This window comes from Pecten maximus, chromosome 2 (assembly GCF_902652985.1).
Source record: "Pecten maximus chromosome 2, xPecMax1.1, whole genome shotgun sequence".
NCBI classification, from domain to species: Eukaryota; Metazoa; Mollusca; class Bivalvia; order Pectinida; family Pectinidae; genus Pecten; species Pecten maximus.
In genome coordinates this window covers 54,702,149-54,727,719 of record NC_047016.1, presented here as the reverse complement: position 1 = coordinate 54,727,719, position 25,571 = coordinate 54,702,149, and the positions used below count along the sequence as shown (strand labels likewise).

The window sequence follows — 25,571 nt, the reverse complement described above, 5'->3', positions numbered from 1 at the left end:
ACTTATCGGACGGGTACAGGTAACTTATTGGACGGGTACAGGTAATTTATCGGACGGGTACAGGTGACTTATCGGATGGGTAAGGTAAATTATTGGACGGGTACAGGTAACTTATTGGACGGGTACAGGTAATTTATCGAACGGGTACAGGTAAATTATCGGGCGGGTACAGGTAACTTATCGGACGGGTAAGGTAACTTATAGGACCGGTACAGGTAACTTATTGGACGGGTACAGATAACTTATAGGACCGGTACAGGTAACTTATCGGACGGGTACAGGTAACTTATAGGACGGGTACAGGTAACTTATTGGACGGGTACAGGTAACTTATAGGACGGGTACAGGTAACTTATAGGACCGGTACAGGTAACTTATTGGACCGGTACAGGTAACTTATTGGACGGGTACAGGTGATATCTTTGATTTCCCCTGGATAAATTACGCAGGTGAAGATAGATGACATCACAGCTGTCTTAATTAGATACATAACATCCTAGATATAAACTAATCACTCTTCAGACATTGCAATCCATGACGCATCGTTAACTTCATACTTACGGACAGTTTAATCCCGAATTAAATGCATCGAATATGTCACAAGGTGGGGTGGTGGCGGTTATGTTCACTGGAAAATAATAAAAAGTCGTGGTATATGGCGAATCGGTACTTAGAAAATCAGGTTGTTGTGCCACTACGCAGAATGACTGTCAATTTGTTGTTTTGTTTTGTTTTGTTTTGGGTTTTTTATGGGGTTTTTTCAATTGATCAATGTAAACAATACGACAGAAGTTCATATATCGTCAAGGAAAGGATGATGACGAAAATAGGGTAAGTTTTGGTGAGTCGTCCTCTCGTGTCAACGTTTTGAAGACTGTCACCAGACTACGAGTATCTCATCAATAAATAACAAACAAACAAACAAACAAAGCGTCTTCTGCTTAGTTGACGACACCCGACATTCGGAGATGATTTCATGCCGGGATTGCCACCATTTACATGTTAAAACAAGGAAGGTAAATGGAGCTATCAATCATACTAATAATCTGTTTTAATATGGCACCAGAACACTTTTTATTTCTATATATCAATCGATAACAGATACTTCTTCATTGACGATTGACATATCTGTCCTGTAGAATATGACTTCCGGTTTTCAATGACTTTCATACAAGACGGTTCTACAAACATGATCATAATGGACATGACGTATTTGTCTGTAGACATGTGTTGTATAACTTACGGTCGTAAGTTGTGGCCGAATCCTGTACATTGACGTGGACCACAGTGTAAGTGTCTATCTGTGTTCCATTCACCAGATCCTGGAGGTTACCGACCAACGTCACAAAGTCATCCACCGTATTTAACATTGTCACATTGAGTGTGGCGATCAGACTGCCGAGCCTGGAATGGAGAGCGTACCTCATCAGTACACGATCATAATCGGTATAACATGCAGAGTGAGTGTACGATAAAGGTATGTTAGATAAAAGGAAATTATTACAAATACAAAGAAACACTTTATAACTTAAATAAAGAAAATAATTTTCAACAAAAAATCATTTAACTTTGAAATGAAAGCATATTAAAAAAACATACAGACACACCCTCATACAGACACACCCCCTCACACCCTCACATAGACACACCCTCATACAGACACACACCCTCACACCCTCACATAGACACACCCTCATACAGACACACACTCTCACACCCTCACACCCTCATATCCTCACATCCTCACACCCTCGCATACACGCACACCCTCATACAGACACACCCTCATACAGACACACCCCCTCACACCCTCACATAGACACACCCTCATACAGACACATCCCCTCACACCCTCACATAGACACACCCTCATACAGACACACCCCCTCACACCCTCACATAGACACACCCTCATACAGACACACCCCTCACACCCTCACATAGACACACCCTCATACAGACACACACTCTCACATCCTCACACCCTCACATCCTCACATCCTCACACCCTCGCATACACGCACACCATCACACCCTCACACAGACACACCACCCACCAATACCATCCACAACCATCCTTGTCCCATACTTACGCACAGTCTGTAACCGTTATCAATTGTATGGCCGGGTTGGCATTTTGAAATGATGTTATGATCTGTAAAATAAATGTATGCACGTCAATCAACCACCACCCAGCTATCGGCCATTTAAAGGTTTGTCTGTTCACGGCATATCATACCAACTCATCACATCAAATAATATCAGAATCCATTTCATACTTATATACAGTATACATAGTTCTTAACTACAGTTACTACGGAAATACACTCCATACAATATGCGACAAGAGAACATATCAGTTCTGATCGACAACATCTTTATTAAAGTTGGTGACCAGATCGTCTAGAACAAATTGTGTTGACCGACTTGTCATTAATGTGTAAATTAAAATCAAAGGCACTACATCCCCTTCAATATTAGCCGCTTACATTGCTCTTTACTTAATACGTAAACAAATGGGACAGCTTACAACTAATTAAGCAGAAGCTGTATGATAAGGATGATGATTTAAATTTCCCAACTTTTCCATTTCTAGATAGCAGCATACCTCCATCCCCACCTACGGTGTTAATATCCCCCCTCCCACCCCACCCCCACACCTCCATCCCTACCTACGGTGTTAATATCCCCCCTCCCACCCCACCCCCACACCTCCATCCCTACCTACGGTGTTAATATCCCCACTCCCACCCCACCCCCACACCTCCATCCCCTACCTACGGTGTTAATATCCCCCCTCCCACCCCACCCCCACACCTCCATCCCTACCTACGGTGTTAATATCCCCCCTTCCACCCCACCCCAACACCTCCATCCCTACCTACGGTGTTAATATCCCCCCTCCCACCCCACCCCCATACCTCCATCCCTACCTACGGTGTTAATATCCCCCCTCCCACCCCACCCCAACACCTCCATCCCTACCTACGGTGTTGATATCCCCCCTCCCACCCCACCCCCACCCTCCATCCCTACCTACGGTGTTAATATCCCCCCTCCCACCCCACCCCCACACCTCCATCCCTACCTACGGTGTTAATATCCCCCCTCCCACCCAACCCCATACCTCCATCCCTACCTACGGTGTTAATATCCCCCCTCCCACCCCACCCCAACACCTCCATCCCTACCTACGGTGTTAATATCCCCCCTCCCACCCCACCCCCACACCTCCATCCCTACCTACGGTGTTAATATTCCCCCCTCCCACCCCACCCCCATACCTCCATCCCTACCTACGGTGTTAATATCCCCCCTCCCACCCCACCCCACACCTCCATCCCTACCTACGGTGTTAATATCCCCCCCTCCCACCCCACCCCCATACCTCCATCCCTACCTACGGTGTTAATATCCCCCCTCCCACCCCACCCCACACCTCCATCCCTACCTACGGTGTTAATATCCCCCCCTCCCACCCCACCCCCACACCTCCATCCCTACCTACGGTGTTAATATCCCCCCTCCCACCCCACCCCCACACCTCCATCCCTACCTACGGTGTTAATATCCCCCCTCCCACCCCACCCCCACACCTCCATCCCTACCTACGGTGTTAATATTCCCCCCTCCCACCCAATGTCAATGTCAACATTTTTATGTATAAGTGAATATCGTTTTACTGTATTAATGATAATAGCAATGGGTATGTCAATACGTCTATCTTTGGGCACCTCACTTGAATTATTAATTAATTATGTACATTGGATGAGGTACTTATGACGTATACAAACCAGGTAAAATCCAATATTTACCGAAGGCGAAGCCCGACCTCAATATTCAAGATTATACCAGGTTAATATAATATCATATTGTTTACAAAAGAGTGGAATTGTATTATATTCATCTTGATAACAGGATATTTACATGTACATTGAGGTATTGTGACGTCACGATGATATGACATCATCAACCCAATATTACTCGGTGTTTCTGAAAAATAGAACCAACTCCGCTTGACCATGTTTTAGCCAATGAGAATTGAGGAGAGTCGGGTCAAATCTAGTGTGGTGAGTACAATGGGTCACACTATAACATTATATCATACCGATGTCCGCAGTGCCACACTTAGGATGCCATCCACTGTACAATCCACGGTCGTGAAAGTACCGAGGAGAACGAGGGTGATGCGAAAAGTTACTGTCACAAAGAAAAAAAAAGCATACATTGATCAACTTTATGAAAGTGATTCTACATACTGCAATTTAACGAAGTCATAGGGATTGACTGGTAGAAATTCAGTCACCATAACATCGAGTCTTACAAAGTAACATCTCTTTCTTATGGTTGATCTCAAAGTATTTGCATCGAAAATTGTAATGTTATACTGCCTTATATATTATATTGAACCACTGTTATTCAAACCTTTATTTTAACCGTGAATAATTAACTGTATCTATTAGCTTATCTAACATCAACATAATAATAATATCATACACTCACTGCTAGAAACAGCACCGGTAGTAGTAGTGGCAGCACCAGTAGTAGTAGTGTCTACACCAGTAGTAGTAGTGGCAGCACCAGTAGTAGTAGTGTCTACACCAGTAGTAGTAGTGTCTACACCAGTAGTAGTAGTGTCTACACCAGTAGTAGTAGTGGCAGCACCAGTAGTAGTAGTGTCTACACCGGTAGTAGTAGTGGCTACACCAGTAGTAGTAGTGGCAGCACCAGTAGTAGTAGTGTCTACACCAGTAGTAGTAGTGACAGCATCAGTAATAGTGGTGGCAGCACCAGTAGTAGTAGTGGCTGCACCAGTAGCAGTAGTGGCAGCACCAGTAGTAGTAGTGGCTGCACCAGTAGTAGTAGTGGCTGCCCCAGTAGTAGAAGTGGCAGCACCAGTAGTAGTAGTGTCTACACCAGTAGTTGTAGTGGCGGCACCAGTAGTAGTAGTGGCAGCACCGGTACTAGCAGTGGCAGCACCAGTGGTAGTAGTGGCAGCACCAGTAGTAGTAGTATCTACACCAGTAGTAGTAGTGTCTACACCAGTAGTTGTAGTGGCGGCACCAGTAGTAGTAGTGGCAGCACCGGTACTAGCAGTGGCAGCACCAGTAGTAGCAGTGGCAGCACCAGTAGTAGTAGTGGCAGCACCAGTAGTAGTAGTGGCTACACCAGTAGTAGTAGTGGCAGCACCAGTAGTAGTAGTGGCTACACCAGTAGTAGTAGTGGCAGAACCAGTAGTAGTAGTGGCTACACCAGTAGTAGTAGTTGCAGCATCAGTAGTAGTAGTGGCAGCACCAGTAGTAGTAGTGGCAGAACCAGTAGTAGTAGTGGCAGCACCGGTAATAGTAGTGGCAGTACCAGTAGTAGTAGTGGCAGCACCGGTAGTAGTAGTGGCAGCACCAGTGGTAGTAGTGGCAGCACCAGTAGTAGTAGTATCTACACCAGTAGTAGTAGCGGCAGCACCAGTAATAGTAGTGGCAGCATCAGCAGTAGTAGTGGCTACACCAGTAGTAGTGGTGGCAGAACCAGTTGTAGTAGTGGCTGCTTCAGTAGTAGTAGTGGCTACACCAGTAGTAGTAGTGGCAACTCCAGTAGTAGTAGTGGCAGCACCAGTAGTAGTGGTGGCAGAACCAGTTGTAGTAGTGGCTACACCAGTAGTAGTAGTGGCTACACCAGTAGTAGTAGTGTCTACACCAGTAGTAGTAGTGGCTACACCAGTAGTAGTGGTGGCAGACCCAGTTGTAGTAGTAGCTGCTTCAGTAGTAGTAGTGGCTACACCAGTAGTAGTAGTGGCAGCATCAGTAGTAGTGGTGGCAGCACCATTAGTAGTGGTAGCAGCACCAGTAGTAGTAGTGGCAGCACCGGTAGTAGTATAGGCAGCACCAGTAGTAGTAGTGGCAGCACCAGTAGTTGTAGTGGCGGCACCAGTAGTAGTAGTGGCGGCACCAGTAGTAGTAGTGGCAGCACCGGTAGTAGAAGTGGCAGCACCAGTAGTAGTAGTGGCAGCACCGGTAGTAGTAGTGGCAGCACCAGTAGTAGTAGTGGCAGCACCAGTAGTAGTAGTGGCTACACCAGCAGTAGTAGTAACAGCACCGGTAGTAGTAGTGGCAGCACCGGTAGTAGTAGTGGCAGCACCAGTGGTAGTAGTTGCTACACCAGTAGTAGTAGTGGCAGCACCAGTAGTAGTAGTGGCAGCACCAGATGTAGTAGTGGCTACACCAGTAGTGGTAGTGGCAGCACCAGTAGTAGTAGTGGCAGATCCAGTAGTAGTAGTGGCTACACCAGTGGTAGTAGTGGCAGAACCAGTAGTAGTAGTGGCTACACCAGTGGTGGTAGTGGCAGCATCAGAAGTAGTAGTGGCAGCACCAGTAGTAGTAGTGGCTGCACCAGTTGTAGTAGTGTCTACACCAGTAGTAGTAGTGGCAGCACCAGTAGTTGTAGTGGCAGCATCAGAAGTAGTAGTGGCAGCACCAGTAGTAGTAGTGACTTCACCAGTAGTAGTAGTGGCTACACCAGTAGTAGTACTGACAGCACCAGTAGTAGTAGTGGCAGCACCAGTTGTAGTAGTGGCAGCATCAATAGTAGTAGTATCTACACCTGTAGTAGTAGTGTCTGCATCAGCAGTAGTAGTGGCTACACCAGTAGTAGTAGTGGCAGCACCAGTGGTGGTAGTGGCTGCATCAGTAGTAGTACTGGCTACACCAGTAGCAGTAGTGGCAGCCCCAGTAGTTGTAGTGGCGGCACCAGTAGTAGTAGTGGCAGCATCAGTAGTAGTAGTGGCTACACCAGTAGTAGTAGTGGCAGCATCAGTAGTAGTAGTGTCTACACCAGTAGTAGTAGTGGCAGCACCAGTGGTAGTAGTGGCAGATCCAGTAGTAGTAGTGGCAGCACCAGTAGTAGTAGTGGCAGCACCAGTAGTGGAAGTAGTGGCAGCACCAGTAGTAGTAGTGGCAGCACCAGTGGTAGTAGTGGCAGCATCAGCAGTAGTATTGGCAGCCCCAGTAGTAGTAGTGGCAGCACCAGTAGTAGTAGTGGCAGATCCAGTAGTAGTAGTGGCTACACCAGTGGTAGTAGTGGCAGCACCAGTAGTAGTAGTGGCTACACCAGTGGTGGTAGTGGCAGCATCAGAAGTAGTAGTGGCAGCACCAGTAGTAGTAGTGGCTGCAACAGTTGTAGTAGTGTCTACACCAGTAGTAGTAGTGGCAGCACCAGTAGTTGTAGTGGCAGCATCAGAAGTAGTAGTGGCAGCACCAGTAGTAGTAGTGGCAGCACCAGTTGTAGTAGTGGCAGCATCAATAGTAGTAGTATCTACACCTGTAGTAGTAGTGTCTGCATCAGCAGTAGTAGTGGCTACACCAGTAGTAGTAGTGGCAGCACCAGCAGTAGTAGTGGCAGCACCAGTAGTGGTAGTGGCTGCATCAGTAGTAGTACTGGCTACACCAGTAGTAGTACTGGCTACACCAGTAGCAGTAGTGGCAGCCCCAGTAGTTGTAGTGGCGGCACCAGTAGTGGTAGTGGCTGCACCAGTAGCAGTAGTGGCTGCACCAGTTGTAGTAGTGTCTACACCAGTAGTAGTAGTGGCAGCATCAATAGTAGTAGTGGCTACACCAGTAGCAGTAGTGGCTGCATCAGTAGTAGTAGTGGCAGCACCAGTAGCAGTAGTGGCAGCACCAGTAGTAGTAGTGGCAGCACCAGTAGTAGTAGTGGCAGAACCAGTTGTAGTAGTGGCAGCATCAATAGTAGTAGTGGCTACACTAGTAGCAGTAGTGGCTGCATCAGTAGTAGTAGTGGCAGCACCAGTAGCAGTAGTGGCAGCACCAGTAGTAGTAGTGGCAGCACCAGTAGTGGAAGTAGTGGCAGCACCAGTAGTAGTAGTGGCAGCACCAGTGGTAGTAGTGGCAGCATCAGCAGTAGTAGTGGCGGCATCAGTAGTTGTAGTGGCTGCCCCAGTAGTAGTAGTGGCAGCCCAAGTAGTAGTAGTGGCTACACCAGTGGTGGTAGTGGCAGCATCAGTAGTAGTAGTGGCAGTCCCAGTAGTAGTAGTGGCAGTCCCAGTAGTAGTAGTGGCAACACCAGTAGTAGTAGTGGCAGTCCCAGTAGTAGTAGTGGCAACACCAGTAGTAGTAGTGGCAACACCAGTAGTAGTAGTGGCTGCACCAGTAGTAGTAGTAGTAGTGGCGGCATCAGTATTAGTAGTGTCTACACCAGTAGTAGTAGTGGCAGCATCAGTAGTAGTAGTGGCAGCACCAGTAGTAGTAGTGGCACCCCCAGTAGTAGTAGTGGCAACACCAGTAATTGTAGTGGCGGCACCAGTAGTAGTAGTGGCAGCATCAGAAGTAGTAGTGGCAGCACCAGTAGTAGTAGTGGCAGCACCAGTAGTAGTAGTGGCTGCACCAGTAGTAGTAGTGGCTACACCAGTAGCAGTAGTGGCTGCACCAGTTGTAGTAGTGTCTACACCAGTAGTTGTAGTGGCGACACCAGTAGTTGTAGTGGCGGCACCAGTTGTAGTAGTGGCAGCACCAGTAGTAGTAGTGGCAGCACCAGTAGTAGTAGTGGCAGCCCCAGTAGTAGTGGCTGCACCAGTAGTAGTAGTGGCAGCACCAGTAGTAGTAGTGGCTGCACCAGTAGTAGTAGTGTCTGCACCAGTGGTGGTAGTCGCAGCCCCAGTACTAGTAGTGGCAGCATCAGTAGTAGTAGTGGCTACACCAGTTGTGGTCGAAACAGCACCTGTTAACGAAATAAGTAAGGATTGTTATAAGTAGTTCCTTATTAAACATACAATCAGAGATCCTGGAGAATTATCAAGAACAAAAAAGACAACAACTATATTAATATGCTTCAATATTGATCAATACATTTCTATATTTCACTGGCAAAAATGCAATACAGGATTATGTTTCATACATCTCAATTATTCTTCACAGAAAAAAAATAAAATAAAAAACTGGCCAGGAAAATTCAGCAATTTATTAATTGAGTTATGTATTACAAAACCTGAAGTTGTACTGTAAGCACCGTAAGTTGTAGTGGTGGCAGCACCAGTAGTAGTAGTGGCTACACCAGTAGTAGTAGTGGCAGCATCAGTTGTAGTGGTGGCAGCACCGGTAGTAGTAGTGGCAGCACCAGTAGTAGTAGTGGCAGCATCAGTTGTAGTGGTGGCAGCACCAGTAGTAGTAGTGTCAGCATCAGTAGTAGTAGTGGCAGCATCAGTTGTAGTGGTGGCAGCACCGGTAGTAGTAGTAGTGGCAGCACCAGTAGTAGTAGTGGCAGCATCAGTTGTAGTGGTGGCAGCACCAGTAGTTGTAGTGTCAGCATCAGTTGTAGTGGTGGCAGCACCAGTAGTAGTAGTGGCTGCACCAGTAGTAGTAGTGGCAGCACCAGTAATTGTAGTGGCGGCACCAGTAGTAGTAGTGGCAGCACCAGTAGTAGTAGTGGCAGCACCAGTAGTAGTAGTGGCAGCACCAGTAGTAGTAGTGGCAGCACCAGTAGTAGTAGTGGCGGCACCAGTAGTAGTAGTGGCAGCACCAGTAGTAGTAGTGGCAGCCCCAGTAATTGTAGTGGCGGCACCAGTAGTAGTAGTGGCAGCACCAGTAGTAGTAGTGGCAGCACCAGTAGTAGTAGTGGCTGCACCAGTAGTAGTAGTGGCAGCACCAGTTGTAGTAGTGGCAGCACCAGTTGTAGTGGTCGTAGCACCAGTAGTAGTAGTGTCTACACCAGTAGTAGTAGTGGCTGCACCAGTAGTAGTAGTGGCTACACCAGTAGTAGTAGTGGCTACACCAGTAGTAGTAGTGGCAGCACCAGTAGTAGTAGTGTCTACACCAGTAGTAGTAGTGTCTACACCAGTAGTAGTGTTGGCAGCACCAGTTGTAGTAGTGGCAGCATCAATAGTAGTAGTGGCTGCCCCAGTAGTAGTAGTGGCAGCACCAGTAGTAGTAGTGGCAGCACCAGTAGTAGTGGCTACACCAGTAGTAGTAGTGTCTACACCAGTAGTAGTTGTGTCTACACCAGTAGTAGTAGTGTCTACACCAGTAGTAGTGGTGGCAGCACCAGTTGTAGTAGTGGCAGCATCAATAGTAGTAGTGGCTGCCCCAGTAGTAGTAGTGGCAGCACCAGTAGTAGTAGTGGCAGCACCAGTAGTAGTGGCTACACCAGTAGTAGTAGTGTCTACACCAGTAGTAGTAGTGTCTACACCAGTAGTGGTTGTGGCAGCATCAGTAGTAGTAGTGGCAGCACCAGTAGTAGTGGTGGCAGCATCAATAGTAGTAGTGGCGGCACCAGTAGTAGTAGTGTCTACACCAGTAGTAGTAGTGGCTACACCAGTGGTAGTAGTGTCTACACCAGTAGTAGTAGTGGCGGCACCAGTAGTAGTAGTGGCTACATCAGTAGTAGTAGTGGCTACACCAGTAGTAGTAGTGTCTACACCAGTAGTAGTAGTGGCTACACCAGTGGTGGTTGTGGCAGCATCAGTAGTAGTAGTGGCTGCACCAGTAGTAGTAGTGGCAGCACCAGTTGTAGTAGTGGCAGCATCAATAGTAGTAGTATCTACACCTGTAGTAGTAGTGTCTGCATCAGCAGTAGTAGTGGCTACACCAGTAGTAGTAGTGGCAGCACCAGCAGTAGTAGTGGCAGCACCAGTAGTGGTAGTGGCTGCATCAGTAGTAGTACTGGCTACACCAGTAGTAGTACTGGCTACACCAGTAGCAGTAGTGGCAGCCCCAGTAGTTGTAGTGGCGGCACCAGTAGTGGTAGTGGCTGCACCAGTAGCAGTAGTGGCTGCACCAGTTGTAGTAGTGTCTACACCAGCAGTAGTAGTGGCAGCATCAATAGTAGTAGTGGCTACACCAGTAGCAGTAGTGGCTGCATCAGTAGTAGTAGTGGCAGCACCAGTAGCAGTAGTGGCAGCACCAGTAGTAGTAGTGGCAGCACCAGTAGTAGTAGTGGCAGAACCAGTTGTAGTAGTGGCAGCATCAATAGTAGTAGTGGCTACACTAGTAGCAGTAGTGGCTGCATCAGTAGTAGTAGTGGCAGCACCAGTAGCAGTAGTGGCAGCACCAGTAGTAGTAGTGGCAGCACCAGTAGTGGAAGTAGTGGCAGCACCAGTAGTAGTAGTGGCAGCACCAGTGGTAGTAGTGGCAGCATCAGCAGTAGTAGTGGCGGCATCAGTAGTTGTAGTGGCTGCCCCAGTAGTAGTAGTGGCAGCCCAAGTAGTAGTAGTGGCTACACCAGTGGTGGTAGTGGCAGCATCAGTAGTAGTAGTGGCAGTCCCAGTAGTAGTAGTGGCAGTCCCAGTAGTAGTAGTGGCAACACCAGTAGTAGTAGTGGCAGTCCCAGTAGTAGTAGTGGCAACACCAGTAGTAGTAGTGGCAACACCAGTAGTAGTAGTGGCTGCACCAGTAGTAGTAGTAGTAGTGGCGGCATCAGTATTAGTAGTGTCTACACCAGTAGTAGTAGTGGCAGCATCAGTAGTAGTAGTGGCAGCACCAGTAGTAGTAGTGGCACCCCCAGTAGTAGTAGTGGCAACACCAGTAATTGTAGTGGCGGCACCAGTAGTAGTAGTGGCAGCATCAGAAGTAGTAGTGGCAGCACCAGTAGTAGTAGTGGCAGCACCAGTAGTAGTAGTGGCTGCACCAGTAGTAGTAGTGGCTACACCAGTAGCAGTAGTGGCTGCACCAGTTGTAGTAGTGTCTACACCAGTAGTTGTAGTGGCGACACCAGTAGTTGTAGTGGCGGCACCAGTTGTAGTAGTGGCAGCACCAGTAGTAGTAGTGGCAGCACCAGTAGTAGTAGTGGCAGCCCCAGTAGTAGTGGCTGCACCAGTAGTAGTAGTGGCAGCACCAGTAGTAGTAGTGGCTGCACCAGTAGTAGTAGTGTCTGCACCAGTGGTGGTAGTCGCAGCCCCAGTACTAGTAGTGGCAGCATCAGTAGTAGTAGTGGCTACACCAGTTGTGGTCGAAACAGCACCTGTTAACGAAATAAGTAAGGATTGTTATAAGTAGTTCCTTATTAAACATACAATCAGAGATCCTGGAGAATTATCAAGAACAAAAAAGACAACAACTATATTAATATGCTTCAATATTGATCAATACATTTCTATATTTCACTGGCAAAAATGCAATACAGGATTATGTTTCATACATCTCAATTATTCTTCACAGAAAAAAAAATAAAATAAAAAACTGGCCAGGAAAATTCAGCAATTTATTAATTGAGTTATGTATTACAAAACCTGAAGTTGTACTGTAAGCACCGTAAGTTGTAGTGGTGGCAGCACCAGTAGTAGTAGTGGCTACACCAGTAGTAGTAGTGGCAGCATCAGTTGTAGTGGTGGCAGCACCGGTAGTAGTAGTGGCAGCACCAGTAGTAGTAGTGGCAGCATCAGTTGTAGTGGTGGCAGCACCAGTAGTAGTAGTGTCAGCATCAGTAGTAGTAGTGGCAGCATCAGTTGTAGTGGTGGCAGCACCGGTAGTAGTAGTAGTGGCAGCACCAGTAGTAGTAGTGGCAGCATCAGTTGTAGTGGTGGCAGCACCAGTAGTTGTAGTGTCAGCATCAGTTGTAGTGGTGGCAGCACCAGTAGTAGTAGTGGCTGCACCAGTAGTAGTAGTGGCAGCACCAGTAATTGTAGTGGCGGCACCAGTAGTAGTAGTGGCAGCACCAGTAGTAGTAGTGGCAGCCCCAGTAGTAGTAGTGGCAGCACCAGTAGTAGTAGTGGCAGCACCAGTAGTAGTAGTGGCGGCACCAGTAGTAGTAGTGGCAGCACCAGTAGTAGTAGTGGCAGCACCAGTAGTAGTAGTGGCGGCACCAGTAGTAGTAGTGGCAGCACCAGTAGTAGTAGTGGCAGCACCAGTAGTAGTAGTGGCTGCACCAGTAGTAGTAGTGGCAGCACCAGTTGTAGTAGTGGCAGCACCAGTTGTAGTGGTCGTAGCACCAGTAGTAGTAGTGTCTACACCAGTAGTAGTAGTGGCTGCACCAGTAGTAGTAGTGGCTACACCAGTAGTAGTAGTGGCTACACCAGTAGTAGTAGTGGCAGCACCAGTAGTAGTAGTGTCTACACCAGTAGTAGTAGTGTCTACACCAGTAGTAGTGTTGGCAGCACCAGTTGTAGTAGTGGCAGCATCAATAGTAGTAGTGGCTGCCCCAGTAGTAGTAGTGGCAGCACCAGTAGTAGTAGTGGCAGCACCAGTAGTAGTGGCTACACCAGTAGTAGTAGTGTCTACACCAGTAGTAGTAGTGTCTACACCAGTAGTAGTAGTGTCTACACCAGTAGTAGTGGTGGCAGCACCAGTTGTAGTAGTGGCAGCATCAATAGTAGTAGTGGCTGCCCCAGTAGTAGTAGTGGCAGCACCAGTAGTAGTAGTGGCAGCACCAGTAGTAGTGGCTACACCAGTAGTAGTAGTGTCTACACCAGTAGTAGTAGTGTCTACACCAGTAGTGGTTGTGGCAGCATCAGTAGTAGTAGTGGCAGCACCAGTAGTAGTGGTGGCAGCATCAATAGTAGTAGTGGCGGCACCAGTAGTAGTAGTGTCTACACCAGTAGTAGTAGTGGCTACACCAGTGGTAGTAGTGTCTACACCAGTAGTAGTAGTGGCGGCACCAGTAGTAGTAGTGGCTACATCAGTAGTAGTAGTGGCTACACCAGTAGTAGTAGTGTCTACACCAGTAGTAGTAGTGGCTACACCAGTGGTGGTTGTGGCAGCATCAGTAGTAGTAGTGGCTGCACCAGTAGTAGTAGTGGCTACACCGGTAGTAGTAGTGTCTACACCAGTAGTAGTAGTGGCTGCACCAGTAGTAGTAGTGGCTACACCAGTGGTGGTTGTGGCAGCATCAGTAGTAGTAGTGGCAGCACCAGTAGTAGTAGTGTCTACACCAGTAGTAGTAGTGTCTACACCAGTAGTAGTAGTGGCAGCACCAGTAGTAGTAGTGTCTACACCAGTTGTAGTAGTGTCTACACCGGTAGTAGTAGTGGCAGCACCAGTTGTAGTAGTGGCAGCATCAATAGTAGTAGTGGCTGCCCCAGTAGTAGTAGTGGCAGCACCAGTAGTAGTAGTGGCAGCACCAGTAGTAGTGGCGGCACCAGTAGTAGTAGTGGCTACACCAGTAGTAGTAGTGTCTACCCCAGTACTAGTAGTGTCTACACCAGTAGTAGTAGTGTCTACACCAGTAGTAGTAGTGGCTACACCAGTGGTGGTTGTGGCAGCATCAGTAGTAGTAGTGGCAGCACCAGTAGTAGTAGTGTCTACACCAGTAGTAGTAGTGTCTACACCAGTAGTAGTAGTGGCTGCACCAGTAGTAGTAGTGGCAGCACCAGTAGTAGTAGTGGCTACACCAGTGGTGGTTGTGGCAGCATCAGTAGTAGTAGTGGCAGCACCAGTAGTAGTAGTGTCTACACCAGTAGTAGTAGTGGCAGCACCAGTAGTAGTAGTGTCTACACCAGTAGTAGTAGTGTCTACACCAGTAGTAGTAGTGGCTGCACCAGTAGTAGTAGTAGTGGCAGCACCAGTAGTAGTAGTGTCTACACCAGTAGTAGTAGTGGCAGCACCAGTAGTAGTAGTGGCAGCACCAGTAGTAGTAGTGGCAGATCCAGTAGTAGTAGTGGCTACACCAGTGGTAGTAGTGTCTACACCAGTAGTAGTAGTGTCTACACCAGTAGTAGTAGTGGCAGGATCAGTAGTAGTAGTGGCAGCACCAGTAGTAGTAGTGTCTACACCAGTAGTAGTAGTGGCTGCACCAGTGGTGGTTGTGGCAGCACCAGTAGTAGTAGTGTCTACACCAGTAGTAGTAGTGTCTACACCAGTAGTAGTAGTGGCAGGATCAGTAGTAGTAGTGTCTACACCAGTAGTAGTAGTGTCTACACCAGTAGTAGTAGTGGCTGCACCAGTACTAGTAGTGTCTACACCAGTAGTAGTAGTGGCTACACCAGTGGTGGTTGTGGCAGCACCAGTAGTAGTAGTGTCTACACCAGTAGTAGTAGTGTCTACACCAGTAGTAGTAGTGGCTGCACCAGTAGTAGTAGTGGCAGCACCAGTAGTAGTAGTGGCTACACCGGTAGTAGTAGTGGCAGCACCAGTAGTAGTAGTGGCAGCACCAGTAGTAGTAGTGGCAGCACCGGTAGTAGTAGTGGCAGCACCAGTAGTAGTGGCGGCGCCAGTAGTAGTAGTGGCTACACCAGTAGTAGTAGTGTCTACACCAGTAGTAGAGGTCTAATCAGTAATATCCACAGTGTATTGAGACCGTTAATAGTGGCTACAACTCGGTTGTATTGTTACATCTATTATAGTGGAAGCCCTTAACGTAGTAAATTTGGGACAGTAGTAGTTCAATCAGTATTATGCAACCATAGTATAGTGCAGCAATTAAGTGTGCATACACCAGAGTAGTATCAGCACCAGTAGTGTAATGAGACAGTAGTGTTGGCAGCACCATTACGTAATGGCACACCAAGTGTAATAAGTTGCTTCACAGTGTGTAGTGACACCGTAGTATGTGGCTACACCATATAGTATACACCGTAGTTAGTAAATGCAAGCACCAGTAGTAGTAGTTGGCTTACAGTAGTAGTATGCAGGGACCAGTAGTACTAATGCATCACATAGTAGTGTTACTACCAGTAGTAGAGTGTCTACAACCAGTAGTAAGTAGTGCAGCACCAGTGTATAATGGCAGCACCATAGTATGTCTACATAAGTAGGTGGCAGCACCATGTAGTATGGAACCAGTTGTATATGTACCAGTAGTATATGTCGCACCAGTTAGTAGTAATGGCGCACCATAGAGTAGTCACATCAGTATGTAGTCAGCACCAGTAGAGTGGGACCCGTAAGTAGTGCTAATCAGTAGTATAGTCCACTCGTAGTATAGTCGACAGTTTGTCTAACCATAGTAGAGTCGTCTACCCAGTAAGAGTGATTACCATATATAGTTCTACACCTGTGTAGTTAAAGTATAGTATGGCTATCATAGTGTTCTGCTACAATAAGTTTAATTCCTAACCATAGTTATCAGATCGTAAGATGACACACCAGTAGATATGGCTAACTTATAGTTTACAACAGTTGTAGTTGTCACACATATGTACTACCCATAGTAAGTGGCATCATATTGTGTCTATAAGTAGTTACACCATTAGGTAGTGCTCACATCCGGTAGTAGTATGTCATACACCAGATGTAGTTGCTACACATAGTAGTGTCTACACCAGTGGTGGTTGTGGCAGCATCAGTAGTAGTAGTGGCTACACCAGTAGTAGTAGTGGCTACACCAGTAGTAGTAGTGGCAGCACCAGTAGTAGTAGTGTCTACATCAGTAGTAGTAGTGACAGCACCAGTAGTAGTAGTGACAGCACCAGTAGTAGTGGCTACACCAGTAGTAGTAGTGGCTACACCAGTAGTAGTAGTTGCAGCATCAGTAGTAGTAGTGGCTACACCAGTAGTAGTAGTGTCTACACCAGTAGTAGTAGTGGCTACACCGGTAGTAGTAGTGGCTACACCAGTAGTAGTAGTGGCTACACCAGTAGTAGTAGTGGCTACACCGGTAGTAGTAGTGGCAGCATCAGTAGTAGTAGTGGCTGCACCAGTACTAGTAGTGTCTACACCAGTAGTAGTAGTGGCAGCACCAGTAGTAGTCGTGGCAACACCAGTAGTAGTAGTGGCAACACCGGTAGTAGTAGTGTCTACACCGGTAGTAGTAGTGGCAGCACCAGTAGTAGTAGTGGCAGCTCCAGTCGTAGTAGTGGCAGCACCAGTAGTAGTAGTGGCTACACCAGTAGTAGTAGTAGTGGCAGCACCAGTAGTAGTAGTGGCTACACCAGTAGTAGTAGTGGCTACACCAGTAGTAGTAGTGTCTACACCAGTTGTAGTAGTGGCATCAGCAGTAGTAGTGGCAGCCCCAGTAGTAGTAGTGGCAGCACCAGTAGTAGTAGTGGCAGCTCCAGTCGTAGTAGTGGCAGCTCCAGTCGTAGTAGTGGCAGCAACAGTAGTAGTAGTGTCTACACCAGTAGTAGTAGTGGCAGCTCCAGTAGTAGTAGTGGCAGCTCCAGTCGTAGTAGTGGCAGCTCCAGTAGTAGTAGTGGCAGCTCCAGTAGTAGTAGTGGCAGCTCCAGTCGTAGTAGTGGCAGCACCAGTAGTAGTAGTGGCAACTCCAGTAGTAGTAGTGGCAGCTCCAGTAGTAGTAGTGGCAACTCCAGTAGTAGTAGTGGCTACACCAGTAGTAGTAGTGGCTACACCAGTAGTAGTAGTGGCAGCTCCAGTAGTAGTAGTGGCTACACCAGTAGTAGTAGTGACTTCACCAGTAGTAGTAGTGGCAGCACCAGTGGTAGTAGTGGCTACACCAGTAGTAGTAGTGTCTACACCAGTAGTAGTGGCAGCATTAATAGTGGTAGTGACGTCGTCTGTTGAAGTTGTTGAAGTGACTGTTGTTGTAGCTGCATCACCTGAAATGTTCGCGTTAGCGGTGTACCAATTAAAAAAAAGTTAGCTATAGTCATGTTAGCTATAGTCATGTTATCTATAAGAAAACGACGGATGCAATCATAAATCACTTATTGACCTAATTTGATAAAAAAAATCATTTGATTATGTTCTTTTAAAACCCTCAACTATCTTGGTTAAAGTATCAATCGTATTTTTTTATCAATTAAATTGCAAATAAAATGTTCATTCATTGTGATGGAGGATATGTGTTTGAACGGTTTGTACGAAGACACTTACTTAAGTCGTAATAACGAGATTACTTAACTCGTAATAACGAGATTACTTAACTCGTAATAACGAGATTACTTAACTCGTAATAACGAGATTACTTAAGCTGTAATAAGGAGATAACTTAAGTCGTAATAACGAGATTACTTAACTCGTAATAACGAGATTACTTAACTCGTAATAACGAGATTACTTAAGCTGTAATAAGGAGATAACTTAAGTCGTAATAACGAGATTACTTAACTCGTAATAACGAGATTATCTAAGTTGTATATTTACGAGATTACTTAAGTCGTAATAACGAGATCACTTAACTCGTAATAACGAGATGACTTAACTCGTAATAACGAGATGACTTAACTCGTAATAACGAGATTACTTAAGTCGTAATAACGAGATTAATTATTTTTTGATGTGGTAGTAGAAATCTAATCGGCTTTCATAGTATTCCCTGTACTTAGAAATTAATTTCTTTTACTTTCATTACTTTATCAAGATTTTAAAGTCCAATAGAAAATTATGGTTTACTGTTTAGTCACGTGATCCAAAGACGATCAAGATCAAATACAATTTGTTATAAATGGTTAAACTTTAGGAGTTTCACATGCATACTTCCGACTAACGTGACGTCATTCAACCCCTAGACTTTGACAACGCCCTGCCTACACAATAGAAAGGTGTAGCTCAACTTTCTGTACAGAAGATGTAGATTTTTACGACCATATGTATTTCCACTATTACTGTAAGATTCTCCTGTAAGGCGTTCCCTCCATTTAGACATAGTTAGGTTAAACTAGCTTTATCCATAATCAGGATTTAAAAGTTTGGTCCGGGTTTGAATCATTTATTTCTGCATTATTAAGTCCCACTGACAACAAATAATCAATCAGTGAAAATACGATAAAATACATTAAACAGTATTGAGCAATAGCTACTCCATTAGGCCGGCGGTCCCCTCCTCTAGTTAACCAGTATCGTACTATAACTACGTATACCCCATTAGACCGTCCGTCCCCTCCTCTAGTTAACCAGTATCGGACTATAACTACGTATACCCCATTAGTCCGTCCGTCCCCCTCCTCTAGTTAACCAGTATCGGACTATAACTACGTATACCCATTAGACCGTCCGTCCCCCTCCTCTAGTTAACCAGTATCGGACTATAACTACGTATACCCATTAGACCGTCCGTCCCCCTCCTCTAGTTAACCAGTATCGGACTATAACTACGTATACCCCATTAGACCGTCCGTCCCCGTCCTCTAGTTAACCAGTATCGGACTATAACTACGTATACCCCATTAGACCGTCCGTCCCCCTCCTCTAGTTAACCAGTATCGGACTATAACTACGTATACCCATTAGACCGTCCGTCCCCCTCCTCTAGTTAACCAGTATCGGACTATAACTACGTATACCCATTAGACCGTCCGTCCCCCTCCTCTAGTTAACCAGTATCGTACTATAACTACGTATACCCATTAGACCGTCCGTCCCCCTCCTCTAGTTAACCAGTATCGGACTATAACTACGTATACCCATTAGACCGTCCGTCCCCCTCCTCTAGTTAACCAGTATCGTACTATAACTACGTATACCCATTAGACCGTCCGTCCCCCTCCTCTAGTTAACCAGTATCGTACTATAACTACGTATACCCCATTAGACCGTCCGTCCCCCTCCTCTAGTTAACCAGTATCGTACTATAACTACGTATACCCCATTAGACCGTCCGTCCCCCTCCTCTAGTTAACCAGTATCGGACTATAACTACGTATACCCATTAGACCGTCCGTCCCCCTCCTCTAGTTAACCAGTGTCGGGCTATAACTACGTATACCCCATTAGACCGTCCGTCCCCTCCTCTAGTTAACCAGTATCGGACTATAACTACGTATACCCCATTAGGCCGTCCGTCCCCTCCTCTAGTTAACCAGTATCGGACTATAACTACGTATACCCCATTAGTCCGTCCGTCCCCCTCCTCTAGTTAACCAGTATCGGACTATAACTACGTATACCCCATTAGACCGTCCGTCCCCCTCCTCTAGTTAACCAGTATCGGACTATAACTACGTATACCCATTAGACCGTCCGTCCCCCTCCTCTAGTTAACCAGTATCGGACTATAACTACGTATACCCCATTAGACCGTCCGTCCCCTCCTCTAGTTAACCAGTATCGGACTATAACTACGTATACCCCATTAGACCGTCCGTCCCCTCCTCTAGTTAACCAGTATCGTACTATAACTACGTATACCCCATTAGTCCGTCCGTCCCCCTCCTCTAGTTAACCAGTATCGTACTATAACTACGTATACCCCATAAGACCGTCCGTCCCCTCCTCTAGTTAACCAGTATCGGACTATAACTACGTATACCCCATTAGACCGTCCGTCCCCTCCTCTAGTTAACCAGTATCGGACTATAACTACGTATACCCATTAGACCGTCCGTCCCCTCCTCTAGTTAACCAGTATCGGACTATAACTACGTATACCCCATTAGACCGTCCGTCCCCCTCCTCTAGTTAACCAGTATCGGGCTATAACTACGTATACCCCATTAGACCGTCCGTCCCCTCCTCTAGTTAACCAGTATCGGACTATAACTACGTATACCCATTAGACCGTCCGTCCCCCTCCTCTAGTTAACCAGTATCGGACTATAACTACGTATACCCCATTAGACCGCCCGTCCCCTCCTCTAGTTAACCAGTATCGGACTATAACTACGTATACCCCATTAGACCGTCCGTCCCCCTCCTCTAGTTAACCAGTATCGGACTATAACTACGTATACCCCATTAGACCGTCCGTCCCCGTCCTCTAGTTAACCAGTATCGGACTATAACTACGTATACCCATTAGACCGTCCGTCCCCCTCCTCTAGTTAACCAGTATCGGACTATAACTACGTATACCCCATTAGTCCGTCCGTCCCCCTCCTCTAGTTAACCAGTATCGGGCTATAACTACGTATACCCCATTAGACCGTCCGTCCCCTCCTCTAGTTAACCAGTATCGTACTATAACTACGTATACCCCATTAGACCGTCCGTCCCCTCCTCTAGTTAACCAGTATCGGTATATAACTACGTATACCCCATTAGTCCGTCCGTCCCCCTCCTCTAGTTAACCAGTATCGGGCTATAACTACATATACCCCATTAGACCGTCCGTCCCCTCCTCTAGTTAACCAGTATCGGACTATAACTACGTATACCCAATTAGACCGTCCGTCCCCTCCTCTAGTTAACCAGTGTCGTACTATAACTACGTATACCCCATTAGACCGTCCGTCCCCTCCTCTAGTTAACCAGTATCGTACTATAACTACGTATACCCCATTAGACCGTCCGTCCCCTCCTCTAGTTAACCAGTATCGGACTATAACTACGTATACCCCATTAGTCCGTCCGTCCCCCTCCTCTAGTTAACCAGTATCGGACTATAACTACGTATACCCATTAGACCGTCCGTCCCCCTCCTCTAGTTAACCAGTATCGGACTATAACTACGTATACCCCATTAGACCGTCCGTCCCCTCCTCTAGTTAACCAGTATCGGACTATAACTACGTATACCCCATTAGACCGTCCGTCCCCCTCCTCTAGTTAACCAGTATCGGACTATAACTACGTATACCCCATTAGACCGTCCGTCCCCTCCTCTAGTTAACCAGTATCGGACTATAACTACGTATACCCATTAGATCCGTCCGTCCCCCTCCTCTAGTTAACCAGTATCGGACTATAACTACGTATACCCCATTAGACCGTCCGTCCCCCTCCTCTAGTTAACCAGTATCGGACTATAACTACGTATACCCCATTAGACCGTCCGTCCCCCTCCTCTAGTTAACCAGTATCGTACTATAACTACGTATACCCCATTAGACCGTCCGTCCCCCTCCTCTAGTTAACCAGTATCGTACTATAACTACGTATACCCCATTAGACCGTCCGTCCCCCTCCTCTAGTTAACCAGTATCGGGCTATAACTACGTATACCCCATTAGACCGTCCGTCCCCCTCCTCTAGTTAACCAGTATCGGACTATAACTACGTATACCCCATTAGACCGTCCGTCCCCCTCCTCTAGTTAACCAGTATCGGACTATAACTACGTATACCCCATTAGACCGTCCGTCCCCCTCCTCTAGTTAACCAGTATCGGACTATAACTACGTATACCCCATTAGACCGTCCGTCCCCTCCTCTAGTTAACCAGTATCGGACTATAACTACGTATACCCCATTAGACCGTCCGTCCCCTCCTCTAGTTAACCAGTATCGGACTATAACTACGTATACCCCATTAGACCGTCCGTCCCCCTCCTCTAGTTAACCAGTATCGGACTATAACTACGTATACCCCATTAGACCGTCCGTCCCCTCCTCTAGTTAACCAGTATCGGACTATAACTACGTATACCCCATTAGACCGTCCGTCCCCCTCCTCTAGTTAACCAGTATCGGACTATAACTACGTATACCCATTAGACCGTCCGTCCCCTCCTCTAGTTAACCAGTATCGGACTATAACTACGTATACCCCATTAGACCGTCCGTCCCCCTCCTCTAGTTAACCAGTATCGGACTATAACTACGTATACCCCATTAGACCGTCCGTCCCCCTCCTCTAGTTAACCAGTATCGGACTATAACTACGTATACCCCATTAGACCGTCCGTCCCCTCCTCTAGTTAACCAGTATCGGGCTATAACTACGTATACCCCATTAGACCGTCCGTCCCCTCCTCTAGTTAACCAGTATCGGACTATAACTACGTATACCCCATTAGACCGTCCGTCCCCTCCTCTAGTTAACCAGTATCGGACTATAACTACGTATACCCCATTAGACCGTCCGTCCCCTCCTCTAGTTAACCAGTATCGGACTATAACTACGTATACCCCATTAGACCGTCCGTCCCCCTCCTCTAGTTAACCAGTATCGGACTATAACTACGTATACCCCATTAGACCGTCCGTCCCCCTCCTCTAGTTAACCAGTATCGGGACTATAACTACGTATACCCCATTAGACCGTCCGTCCCCCTCCTCTAGTTAACCAGTATCGGACTATAACTACGTATACCCCATTAGACCGTCCGTCCCCTCCTCTAGTTAACCAGTATCGGACTATAACTACGTATACCCCATTAGACCGTCCGTCCCCTCCTCTAGTTAACCAGTATCGTACTATAACTACGTATACCCCATTAGACCGTCCGTCCCCCTCCTCTAGTTAACCAGTATCGGACTATAACTACGTATACCCCATTAGTCCGTCCGTCCCCCTCCTCTAGTTAACCAGTATCGGGCTATAACTACGTATACCCCATTAGACCGTCCGTCCCCCTCCTCTAGTTAACCAGTATCGGACTATAACTACGTATACCCCATTAGACCGTCCGTCCCCTCCTCTAGTTAACCAGTATCGTACTATAACTACGTATACCCCATTAGACCGTCCGTCCCCTCCTCTAGTTAACCAGTATCGGACTATAACTACGTATACCCCATTAGACCGTCCGTCCCCTCCTCTAGTTAACCAGTATCGGACTATAACTACGTATACCCCATTAGTCCGTCCGTCCCCCTCCTCTAGTTAACCAGTATCGGACTATAACTACGTATACCCCATTAGACCGTCCGTCCCCTCCTCTAGTTAACCAGTATCGGACTATAACTACGTATACCCCATTAGACCGTCCGTCCCCCTCCTCTAGTTAACCAGTATCGGACTATAACTACGTATACCCCATTAGACCGTCCGTCCCCCTCCTCTAGTTAACCAGTATCGGGCTATAACTACGTATACCCCATTAGACCGTCCGTCCCCTCCTCTAGTTAACCAGTATCGGCTATAACTACGTATACCCCATTAGACCGTCCGTCCCCCTCCTCTAGTTAACCAGTATCGGACTATAACTACGTATACCCCATTAGACCGTCCGTCCCCCTCCTCTAGTTAACCAGTATCGGACTATAACTACGTATACCCCATTAGACCGTCCGTCCCCTCCTCTAGTTAACCAGTATCGGGCTATAACTACGTATACCCCATTAGACCGTCCGTCCCCTCCTCTAGTTAACCAGTATCGGGCTATAACTACGTATACCCCATTAGACCGTCCGTCCCCCTCCTCTAGTTAACCAGTATCGTACTATAACTACGTATACCCCATTAGACCGTCCGTCCCCCTCCTCTAGTTAACCAGTATCGGGCTATAACTACGTATACCCCATTAGACCGTCCGTCCCCCTCCTCTAGTTAACCAGTATCGGGCTATAACTACGTATACCCCATTAGACCGTCCGTCCCCTCCTCTAGTTAACCAGTATCGTACTATAACTACGTATACCCCATTAGACCGTCCCGTCCCCTCCTCTAGTTAACCAGTATCGGGCTATAACTACGTATACCCCATTAGACCGTCCGTCCCCTCCTCTAGTTAACCAGTATCGGGCTATAACTACGTATACCCCATTAGGCCGGCGGCCCCCTCCTCTAGTTAACCAGTATCGGGCTATAACTACGTATACCCATTAGGCCGGCGGTCCCCTCCTCTAGTTAACCAGTATCGGGCTATAACTACGTATACCCCATTAGTCCGTCTGTCCCCTCCTCTAGTTAACCAGTATCGTACTATAACTACGTATACCCCATTAGACCGTCCGTCCCCTCCTCTAGTTAACCAGTATCGTACTATAACGACGTATACCCCATTAGACCGTCCGTCCCCTCCTCTAGTTAACCAGTATCGGACTATAACCACGTAACCCATTAGGCCGCCCGTCCCCTCCTCTAGTTAACCAGTATCGTACTATAACTACGTATACCCCATTAGACCGTCCGTCCCCCTCCTCTAGTTAACCAGTATCGTACTATAACTACGTATACCCCATTAGACCGTCCGTCCCCTCCTCTAGTTAACCAGTATCGTACTATAACTACGTATACCCCATTAGACCGTCCGTCCCCCTCCTCTAGTTAACCAGTATCGGACTATAACTACGTATACCCCATTAGACCGTCCGTCCCCCTCCTCTAGTTAACCAGTATCGGACTATAACTACGTATACCCCATTAGACCGTCCGTCCCCCTCCTCTAGTTAACCAGTATCGGGCTATAACTACGTATACCCCATTAGACCGTCCGTCCCCCTCCTCTAGTTAACCAGTATCGGACTATAACTACGTATACCCCATTAGACCGTCCGTCCCCCTCCTCTAGTTAACCAGTATCGTACTATAACTACGTATACCCCATTAGACCGTCCGTCCCCCTCCTCTAGTTAACCAGTATCGGGCTATAACTACGTATACCCCATTAGACCGTCCGTCCCCTCCTCTAGTTAACCAGTATCGTACTATAACTACGTATACCCCATTAGACCGTCCGTCCCCCTCCTCTAGTTAACCAGTATCGGACTATAACTACGTATACCCCATTAGACCGTCCGTCCCCCTCCTCTAGTTAACCAGTATCGGGACTATAAACTACGTATACCCCCATTAGACCGCCCGTCCCCCTCCTCTAGTTAACCAGTATCGGACTATAACTACGTATACCCCATTAGACCGTCCCGTCCCCCTCCTTAGTTAACCAGTATCGGACTATAACTACGTATACCCCATTAGACCGTCCGTCCCCCTCCTCTAGTTAACCAGTATCGGGCTATAACTACGTATACACCATTAGACCGTCCGTCCCCCTCCTCTAGTTAACCAGTATCGGACTATAACTACGTATACCCCATTAGACCGTCCGTCCCCCTCCTCTAGTTAACCAGTGTCGTACTATAACTACGTATACCCCATTAGACCGTCCGTCCCCCTCCTCTAGTTAACCAGTGTCGTAC

The 25,571-nt window shown here is 47.1% G+C and overlaps 1 protein-coding gene across 1 annotated transcript; it reads right to left on the bottom strand.

The window, feature by feature from the left end:
- Positions 1-4,459: 4,459 nt before the first annotated feature.
- On the bottom strand, positions 4,460-15,423 carry LOC117344010 (mucin-21-like). The gene is made up of 9 exons (XM_033906607.1): positions 15,336-15,423; positions 14,064-14,131; positions 12,464-12,575; positions 10,633-10,857; positions 10,190-10,290; positions 8,266-8,329; positions 7,061-7,350; positions 5,021-5,119; positions 4,460-4,468 (listed from the first exon to the last, which is right to left on the bottom strand). Exons 1-9 carry the CDS (start codon positions 15,421-15,423, stop codon positions 4,460-4,462), a joined length of 1,056 nt encoding a protein of 351 aa, XP_033762498.1.
- Between the last annotated feature and the right edge of the window lie 10,148 nt (positions 15,424-25,571).

What these genes read in the sequence shown, in the direction of transcription:
- LOC117344010 (XM_033906607.1), bottom strand. Translation starts at nt 15,423, where the DNA reads ATGGTGCTGCCAACACTACTGTCTCATTACACTACTGGTGCTGATACT. An exon ending in AATTGCTGCACTATACTATG is followed by an intron (nt 14,132 to 15,335) that starts GTTGCATAATAC and finishes CTACTGGTGTAG; the next exon opens with ACACTACTAGTACTGGGGTA. An exon ending in TGCAGCCACTACCACTACTG is followed by an intron (nt 10,291 to 10,632) that starts GTGCTGCCACTA and finishes CTACTGGTGTAG; the next exon opens with ACACTACTACTACTGGTGCC.